This window comes from Tachypleus tridentatus, chromosome 13 (assembly GCF_004210375.1).
Source record: "Tachypleus tridentatus isolate NWPU-2018 chromosome 13, ASM421037v1, whole genome shotgun sequence".
NCBI classification, from domain to species: Eukaryota; Metazoa; Arthropoda; class Merostomata; order Xiphosura; family Limulidae; genus Tachypleus; species Tachypleus tridentatus.
In genome coordinates this window covers 89,264,867-89,275,202 of record NC_134837.1, presented here as the reverse complement: position 1 = coordinate 89,275,202, position 10,336 = coordinate 89,264,867, and the positions used below count along the sequence as shown (strand labels likewise).

Below are 10,336 nucleotides of genomic sequence, written 5' to 3'. Positions count from 1 at the left end.
AACTTGTCATCACTACTCACCGCCAATTCTTGGGCTACTCTTTTACCAACGAATAGGGATATTGACCATTCCATTATAACGCCCCCATAGCTGAAAGGTCGAGCATGTTTGGTGTGACGGGGATTCGAACTCGCAACCTTCGGATTAAGAGTCGAGTGCTTTAACCACCTGCCCGTGCCGGGCCATTCAATTTGGCAAATACTCGAGCATATCGAGTCCAGAACAAACATTAAAAGGCGCTTTGTATGTGTTTCGATAGAAATAGTTCATGTTTCACATAATAATCACGTTTCGAATTTGTTTGGCGTTTTAAACTTATACTAAAATCTAAATACTGCTAATAAAACTATATGAAAACAAAGCAAAGGTTTATAGATTACATTCTAGACAAATTTGATACCTTATGTAGAAATGAAACAAGGTTGAGAGAGAGGCGATTACATCAATATCATTTTTGAAATGCGTGGTTTAGGGCGTGTAGTTCGTTAAAATGACGTGACAACTACAATTTTTTTTTTTTTTTTTTGCAGTTTAGTCTAAACGAATGAACATTTTCTCTAAGTCCTCAACACGTATTACAACACAACAAACTGTTTCGACGAAAACTATAAGTTTCTGATTTTCTAATCATGTTTTCGAGAAAATGTAACCGCTCGTTAAGTGATTTTATTTGCTTATTCATTTCTAATGGGCCTAACCAATCATACAGTTATGTATGAATTTATGTCTAATCGCATGAAAAATAAACAAAAAATACAGTTAATTTATTTTTACCCGAACAGGTTTCACGGTTAAGTGAATTTTCTTGGTTAAATAACAATACCGCAAGATAAGGTTACAATCTTGATAATTGTCCTACTGAATAGTTATTTGTCGATGTGGTGTCATCTTCATATTATAAAGCTGCAGTTATTATACAGTTTAAGTTGTATAATAAATATTAACCCTTGAAATATAACTTGATATATTCAGAAAACAATGTATTTTTTCCCCATAGTGTTTGACTTGATTAACAGTCCCCCGGTGGTACAGCGGTAGGTCTACGGATTTACAACACTAAAAACAGCGGTTCGATTCCCCTGAGTAGGCCCAGCAGATAGCTTGATGTGGTTTCGCTATAAGAAAAACACAAACACTTGATTAATAGCAGTAAATGCCATCCTATGATATATTTCTACAACTGGTTTGGCGAAATGCTATTAAAATGGTGTTCACGAGTGTTATTCACAACCAATATGACTTAATGAAGTTCATAACTAAAAATGCGCTGTGAAGATTCCTTATTATGAACGTGAGTCAGGAAGTGCACCACATATAACCTAAAATCAGGCCAATCATAAATACAGTAACGGCATTACGAGGCCTATGATGAACAAGATGATTAAAAAAGGACTAATGAATTTGTATCAAAGATACCGTTCTAAACTGTTCATCAGATTTTTGTCTGAGAAAGAACATTGTTCGGCACTGCATGTTTCATGAAAATGTAAGGGGTTCCCACAATAATAATGAAAAAACACACGAGGGAAACAGGTTTGATACATGCGTAGAATTATTGCAAGGAAACAATATCGAATGGGTGCCTTTCTTATTATGATTATTATTAGTTAATGATTCTTTGTTACATCGAATTGAAGCCAAAATCCAAATATATATGGTGAACCTATACGAGATAAACTTCCATTTGTTTTCGAAAACTCTGTTATGTGATTCATGGAGTATGACTACAATCTGAAAATAATAAATTTTTATACGTACAAGTTTAAGATTTGGAAAAGAAAGGCGCGCTAGGTTCCAGCTAGAACAACATTTTTTAACAAGATGATTGATTTATGGAATGAGTTGCTGTCATAAGTGGTGAAGGCCAACATTTTACAAGACTTTAAAAGAAGAATCAATATTCTACCCCCCCCCCCCGTCACACCAAACATGCTCGACCTTTCGCCAGTGTCAACGTTATAATGTTACACTCAACCACACTATTCGTTGGTAAAAGAGCTGCCTTCCCTCCTACACTACAAAATTAGGGACGGCTAGCGCAGATATCCTACATGTAGCTTCGCGCGAAATTAAAAAACAAACAAACAATATTTTCGGAAATATAAAGAGCTTATATACATTTTACTAGTTAAATAATAAATTATAATTTCCAAAGCTAATGAACTGTTGTTGAGATAATATAAACTTTCATAAACAAGGATTTGTTATAAAAGGGAAATAAAATATCTTGGTTATATTTCTTTTCTCCATGTCAATAGAAAACGTTTTTTAACGAGTTAAACAACTCATGCAGATCACCCGAAAATTGTTTTATCAAAAGTGTGAATGACCTAGAATAGTAGTTATACATAAAAAATAAAATTATTTTATATGCATCCGAGCAGTGTAGTATAATTACAATGAAGTAAAGACATGATATTCCATAATGACATAGCTTTTCAAAATTGGAATAATGAATTAAAGGAAAAAAATAATATGACATTTTGTAATTTTCAACAACATAATAGAAGTTAATAATGAAGTAGTAATGGCTAAAATTTGGCTGGATGCCATATTAAGAAAGTACATATACAGTTATTGGAAGGTCGTTTTTTTTTATTTTAATTTTGAAATATATAACATTGCTTATTCAAGCGATTACTCAAGTCATATAAATTGAAAGATTTCAGTTAACAGTAAGTTGGTGAACTGTAATTAACTAGCTGATACATACATTAAAAGTACAAGGTAGACATAAAGGCAACTGACTGTAGCTGACAAATAATAATAACTGTCATTCAGCGTGTCGGTTTTATATACCAATCACGCGAGATTCTATAACTTTTAACAATGTCCGAAAACACGCGAGCGTTTTCGTAAAACAAATATTGTTGATTCTTACTCTCAAGAAACTTCTACAAATTTAGAGAACAGGCGGGGCTGGCAATAAACACATCAACAACATACGCCATATGCATCAGACTAAAACACACTTAAGTTTTGTGTTGTTGTTGTTTTTAATTTCGCGCAAAGCTACCCGAGAGCTATCTGCGCTAGCCGTCCCTAATTTTGCAGCGTAAGACTAGAGGAAAGACAGCTAGTCACCACCACCCACTGCCAACTCTTGGGCTACTCTTTTGCCAACGAATAGTGGGATTGACGATCACATTATAACGCTCCCACGGTTGAAAGGGCGAGCATGTTCGGTGCGATGGGGATTTTAACTCGCGACCTCCGGATTACGAGTCGAGTGTTTTAATCACCTGGCCATGCCGGGCCATCCCACTTAAGTACTCAGATAAACGTATAACATTAAATCCGCTACATTACACAGCTTGGAGCTTTAGTACAAGTCCGCTCTTACCTTTATATGCACTACACAAATTCCTACGGTGGCATTAAGAAGGTCTCAATACAGAAGCCAGTCATTCTTTTTCCTTCAACAGTAGTCCATTAATTTTCTCAAATCTTTCAGCCTTCTAGTACTCCAACTATTTTATTGTTATAATTCCTCCATAATTCCTTCTTTAAACAATTTATCTTTTCCTTGCATCTCCTCTCTTCGATTCTTGTGTGTTCTTCTGATTATTTGACTCTTTCTTCTTGATCCTCTGTATTTGTTTCATCACTTATAGCAAGATTTGCATGTGTTGTTGTAATCTTAAACAGTTGACGCTCACGTTTAGTCAACATTATATTTTATTTTCACCAAAACAATCATATTTCTGACGCAAATGTTTGCGGCGTATTTTATCGTTAAGAGGGCTCTTTTTGATTATTTAGTAAAAATACTGTGAAATCCGGTCCACTTAAGAATTACAATCTTATTTATTTATTCTTTAATAATTGTTGCAGTCGCTTTCACCAGTAGTTCTAACTTTAAATAAAAAAACATTTCAACGGAAACTACCGCAGGTTTCTAGAAATTAGTGGAGATAATTAGATTGTTGAAATAATTGTGAATTTCCTATATATTGTAGAATTATTTTCCTGAACTTACTTGATCTTAACGTCACGCAAACCTCTAGAAAACATCCAAACTAAAACAATGAAAATAATGCTCACAACAATATCCATATAAATCTTATGATGTGAAGATGTTATGTATATATAAAGTACTGTATTTTTTATGGCTTAAAAATGTATGCTAGCAAGGGCAGCCTTAGTCATTCTGGAGCTCTGGGCAGAATTCAGTAAATGGGGCCCCATAATGATACAAAAACTCAAAAGTAGATTAAAAGGCATAGCATCATGAGCCCTTCAGTGTGTGTAACACCAAACAATTGCCCAGTTTGCCCTTAGGTAAGACTGCCTATGCCTGCTGGTTATATAAATTTAATCGATAATATAATTTAAATGCTTGAAATATAGCTTACATGTGCACGTTTAATCCAATCACCGGAATTTTTGTTTGAATTTCGCGTACAACTTCTCAAGGGTTTTCTAGCATAAGAGGTTAGACGGAAGGCAACTAGTTAACATCACACATTGCCAGCTCTTGGGCTACTTGATTTGACTGTCATCTTAATAACGCATCGAAATGTTTTTCTTGTTATTAGGAATGTCAATAATGTGAATCACGAGCGCCAGAAACATAGCACAATATGCTAACACTGTTCCCGTTCGGCCAGGCTAGGAAACGTATTACGATTTGACGCCTCAGAAGAAAAACATTTTACCACTACAACACTGCATGCACATAAATAAATATATTACAGCATCCATCGTTTTAAAATGCTCATAGTTACCTTTCAGTAATAATATAGGTTGTATTTTGCCAGTATATACCAATAACACTGGTATTCTACAATAGTCTTCTGATTAAAAAGAAACATGCATATTCACCGTATATTCTATTCACTTTACATATCTACTGACTAGGTCGTTCTTTTGGTGGTATAATCTCAAACAATTGATCTAAAGAACATATATCATCTGCATATGGCATTATGTACTATAATAACCGATAATCTGTTAAAATATGGATGTTATACTACCGTTTTCATCATTACACAAGCAACAAGTTTACTCTGACGTCATGAGTTGAGATTCGTTCCAGTATTCTCGCAAATAATTACGTCACACCACACGTCTACCTCAATATATATGTATTGTTCGTTATTAATTTTTATAATATTTATTGTATTGATAATTTGAGAAAAAAAGATAATAAAATGTCATTGTTTGTTTTTAGCTTTAGAACAGGTTTTTATTTTTAAAATTTTCATACTAATCTTTCATAATAAGCCAAATGTTGAGTTAACTGGGTGGAGGTTTTCTAGTAAAAAGAACAGCCAGTACCTAACTTTTGTCAGTGTTCACAAATTTCAGTGGTAGGTGGTGTGGATGATCATAATTCGTGACGTTAGATTGTTAATCTAAAAGCGAGTTTTTCGTGTAATTTGCGACGAAGTCTCGAAGCAAGCACAAGTCGTTACACCATGTGCTGTACGTTAGAAAAGTGATTATTAAATAAGTAACGTTTGAAATTATGAGAAAAGTGTGATAAAACTAGCAGTTCGATTCGCAAAATACTATATTACTTTAAATAGTAGCTGAGTGCTGTTCGTAAATGACAAGTTTCATTTAGGGTCAGAGACTGAGATGACATCAATATTTGAGGAGAGAATGATTAATATTGTTTACGTTTTCTACACCATTAGTTTGTTTTGTGGACAAAGACTAGTGGGAGTTAAAGGTATGTAGTATATACGTATAGCTAGTTTGTGTATGTATTAACTTGCTACTGCCCTGTTCTTGCTATTGTTAGTGTTACTGTCACTTACTGACTGAGCGATATAAGTAAGTTTTCTTTGCAAGATATTTAAAGTTTAACGACCAGTTAATAACTGGATAAGATTTTTATATTGTAATCAAAATTACTATGTGTAGTTTTGAATGAAAAATAAATACTCTAATAGGATGAGTAATAATAATAAATGGGAAGAAACTGTTTTATTCACCTTGGAATGTTTAAGTTAGACTCAGAGGGCCCGGCATGGCCAGGTGGTTAAGGCACTCAACTCCTAATCTGAGGATCGCAGGTTCGAATTCCCATGACACCAAACATGCTCGCCCTTTCATCCATGGGGTCGTTATAATGTTACGGTTAATCCCACTATTCGTTTGCAAAAGAGTAGCCCAAGAGTTCGCGGTGGGTGGTGATGACTAGCTGCCTTTCCTCTAGTCTTACACTGCTAAATTAGGGATGGCTAGGGCGGTTAGCCCTCGTGTAACTTAGAGCGAAATTCAAAACAAACCAGTATCAAATCAATGATGGAAATACCTTGAAAGGTATTATTTGTGAAGACACGTCAATACTTTATTCTGCCCTTTTATAAATATTATCCCGTGTGTGTTGAAAACAGTTTCGGAATGTTGGCACAGAATGTATTATAATTTTTTAAATTTATATTTTCGAAAGTCAGTTGTTGATAAACGCTTCTTATCTGTAATAGCCGGTACAAAATAATAGCTTGTACGTCTTTTCCTGGAATATGTCTACATTTTCCTGTTACACAATACTTTTCCTTCGAACTTTGTTTCGATCTATTATTCCAGTATTTTGACGACAGACTTTTAAAAAAATTAATTACTGTTTAACAGTTAATTTATTAATAGAATATGCTACTTTTCACCTATTCTGCGGTTACGACTTACAGTTATTTAAAATAATGTACTAAATTGGAAAGGAAAACCGAAAAAAAATTATCATTCTACGTTTTACCACGTTTTCCTCGTCATTTTCTTTTTGTCAAACTTGTTTTGGGGGGATTTCGTTGGATTAGAAAACTTCCCCGATGACTCAGCGGTAGTTCTGACTGATTATAAAGCTAAAAATTTCGTTTGGATATTTTCGATGGGCAGTCAGTACATATAGGCCATTATGTAGCGTAATGTTCAAGAAGGAAGATTACAAAACTCGTTTGTTAATTGAGGTTAGAGTTGCTTGCACTCGGCAAGGGTTTTACCAGTGTACGATATATCGTTGTGGTTCCGTAAGATGTGCCTCTCAGAAGACGTAAACAAATATATGCATACAGACAAACACATATGAGCTCATACATAACACTGTTGCTTATGGGTAAAAATATAAGCATAAAAAACATGAGCAATATTTCTTGGAGCCCTTAACTGTGACTAGTTTCCGTTATTTTCAAGAAAAAGTGTACCATAATAAGAAAGTAACAGAACAAGAAGAAATAGACTATAATAGTTTATTTATTATGGATTAAGGCGTAGCTGTAAATGGATATTTTACTCTCTTTTTTTTAAATTCTTCTCAGTTGGAGGGAAATATTAAATTCTCAAAAACCTCATCTGAACTGTAGTTTACAAATGCTGATAACATGAAAACTGTAGCAAAATGCAACTAAAATTTTTGAACATTTTTAAGGCATCCTAATTAAATAAGAATCACCTTGGTTTAACATCAAACTCGTTTCTTTTTTAGACACGAGACAAATATATGCATGATTCAGAGCTACTAATTACATGATTAAATTGCTGACACAACTAAAGATTCCACAGATCATTTACGATGGTAATTATTAAATCTTTCATACATCTTTAATATTGTATAGGTGATCTCAGTGTAAGACAACAAGATCACATCCAGAATAGACGAAGTAAAAAAAAAAAATCTCTTAGGCTTCCCAGATATATTCGTTTACCTCTCGTCAACAGGTGTGATAGCCAACAGTCTGGTCACAGATGTTTTAATAAAGATAGGGGTAGCAATAGTTCCCACAATTCCCCAATATAGCTTGCAACCTACTATTACCAAATAACTTATAATGAGTAATATTATTTGTTTTTGTCATCGTTGAGTGGTCATTAAGATTATCAGTAGTGGTAGTTGCAGCGTTCAAACAATGGTGTCTGATCGCTACTCTTCTGCCCCATACAGTTCTGATGTGCCAAGGTCGGATAATTCTGGTGTGTCACACTGTTATATGGGTGGAAATGGTAAACTAAAGTGTAGCGGTGCTAGTAAAATTTAATTGGGAAGCTGATGTTCAGAGGCATGTTTTTTCTATGACACGTAGGTTGTCATATCGTGCATAAAGTGTATTGTTTAAAGAAAATTGTTCTTAGTCACTTGAGCCACGGTGGAAAACCCACACTTGACATACGTCTAAAACCACTATTATTTCGCTCACCGTTGTTGTTTTTAGAGTTTAAAAGTGCATTAACAGATACAGCTAGGAATGATAATTATGACTAATGATAACATTGCAGTCAGTGGAAACTTTAAAACGCAACCGTGTTACTGGATGTCTCCCTATACAAAGTGTTATGTAGGTGGTGAAATACTGTTAAGAGTATCTTCAATACAAGTTTCATGAAGAGATATTAACTTATGTTAGTACTGTTCCGAGACGGCTTCACAACGTTAAAATGCGATTCCCTTTCCTGTTTATCTAATAATGATTTTTGCTAATATCAGATATAGCAAGTGTATTTGCAGATGGAACCTGTGTAGTTTTACTGAAACATGCACATAACAGAACAAAAAGTAGCCAGTAGAATAGGGAGGAGCAAATAGTTCTATTTATTATCAAGGCATTCGTTTGATATCTAGATCACAGGAGGTAAATGGTAATAAAGGTTGACAAAGTTTATTTCTGTGGAAGTCTGCACCACTAGTGTAAAAGTAATTACATAAAATGTGTAAAGTTTTACATTTTGACACTCACAACTTGTGAGTATTCTTGACATACAGTAGCTGGTATAACAGTTGGCCAAATGGTTTCCACCTAACTGCTAGATTATGACAGAATTAAGTATGGCTTTTGTTGTAAAACAAAAACTATAATGACGTCATATTTAGAATACGGTTGCGAAAGGCCTCAGCACCGTTTTCATAGTGGAAATTCCAGCCTCTTTCTCATGCTTTATTTTATTTTATTGGGGGCTCATTTTGCCTTTCGGAACGATGGTCTGCATTTTTTCTTATTATTTATTCAGAACATTTATTGTGTGTCTTATCTGTGTTGTAGTTAAACCGCCATTTTGAAACGAGGAACAACTGGAAAAACAAGAACCTGACTTAATATATGTTATTGTTTTATGTACAGAACTATTAACGCTTATTTATTATCATTAAGCTTTGTATTACAAAAAAAGAATATTTTTACAGGACTTTCATTAATGTATTTAAGTTAAAACGTAGATATTTTGTTTCTGTTTATTTTATTATTTGGTTTGATTTGTTTTGAATGTTGCGCAAAGCTACACGAGGGCTATCTGCGCTAGCTGCCCCTAATTTAGCAGTGTAATACTAGAGTGAAGGCAGCTAGTCGTCACCACCCACCGCCAACTCTTGGGCTACTCTTTCACTAACGAAGAGTGGGATTGACCGTCACATTATACATTATGACGACTCCACGGCTGAAAGGGCGAGCATGTTTGGTGTGACGAAGATTCGAACCCGCGACCCTCGGATTACGAGTCTAGTGCCTTAACCACGTAGCCGTGCCGGGCCTTTATTTGTTTGGTTTAGGTGCAAAGCTATACAATAGGCTATCTGCGCTGTTTTCGCAGTGGATATCGAATCACAAGTTTCAGTATTATAAGCCTTTAAGCTTACCACTGGGCTACAGAGGAATATTTTTATCAGTAAAATACTTCATCAATGACGACATTTTCTATTTTGACTTTATAACTTTCATTTATAGCTTGAGTTCACATAAGTGTTATTTTATTAATGATCTAGTTAATTAGAGCATAATGTTACCAAACTGCAGTGTCGTCAATCTTATCCATTGAGAAAAACATAAAATATTTGCTGACTTCAGTTATTTCCATAAAAAAATTATGAACTTCCGTTACGTAGCTGAAATGCCACTTCCTGTGGACCTTACCCACCTATTACATGTAAAACTTTATACACTTCTATCTTTTTGTGCTCGGAGGACAGTTTTCAATGTCGTCATAAATACAGGTGTAGGGAAAAGATACGTATGAGCACACAAACTTTATTTATACATCTGTAGGCGAAATACACACATCACATCCTGATCTTAAATTTGACATTAGGCAGGTGGTCTTCGGTTGGGTGATAGATAGTACGATACTAAGAGAAAAAAGATAAAACACTGGTTTTGATTTGTTACAGCTCTCTTAAGTGCAGGAGTTTTCCTAGTGTGCAGTTAATCACAAATTTGCATTTGGAAAAATATTTGTAGAGTTGAAAAATCATGTAAATCCAAGTGGATAAATGTTAAAATAACATATTTAATATTATAAAATTACATTTCAGAATTGATAAATAAATCTATTTACTAGAATATTCTTCTCTGTTTTGATCATTTTTTACTTGGCCTGTATATATGAGGTACAATAAGTCGTGTCA

At 34.4% G+C, this 10,336-nt stretch overlaps 2 protein-coding genes across 10 annotated transcripts in view; one reads left to right on the top strand and one right to left on the bottom strand.

Annotated features, from left to right (window-relative positions):
* The window catches only part of LOC143240132 (uncharacterized), a 134,522-nt gene extending 129,553 nt beyond the window's left edge, over positions 1 to 4,969 (bottom strand). For 7 of the 8 annotated variants that reach the window (XR_013021586.1, XR_013021587.1, XR_013021588.1 and 4 more), the window contains exon 1: positions 3,344 to 4,969. The gene's annotated coding sequence lies outside the window, so the exon portion shown is untranslated. The remainder of the gene's footprint in view (positions 1 to 3,343) is intronic. The other variant, XR_013021591.1, reaches the window with a different exon arrangement.
* A 342-nt stretch (positions 4,970 to 5,311) lies between these two features.
* LOC143240413 (vascular endothelial growth factor receptor 1-like) overlaps positions 5,312 to 10,336 on the top strand; it is a 72,965-nt gene continuing 67,940 nt past the window's right edge. The window contains exon 1 of one of the 2 annotated variants that reach the window (XM_076482816.1): positions 5,312 to 5,677. In XM_076482816.1, coding sequence (XP_076338931.1) covers positions 5,584 to 5,677 — 94 coding nt within the window. In that variant the 5' untranslated portion in view covers positions 5,312 to 5,583. The remainder of the gene's footprint in view (positions 5,678 to 10,336) is intronic. The other variant, XM_076482817.1, reaches the window with a different exon arrangement.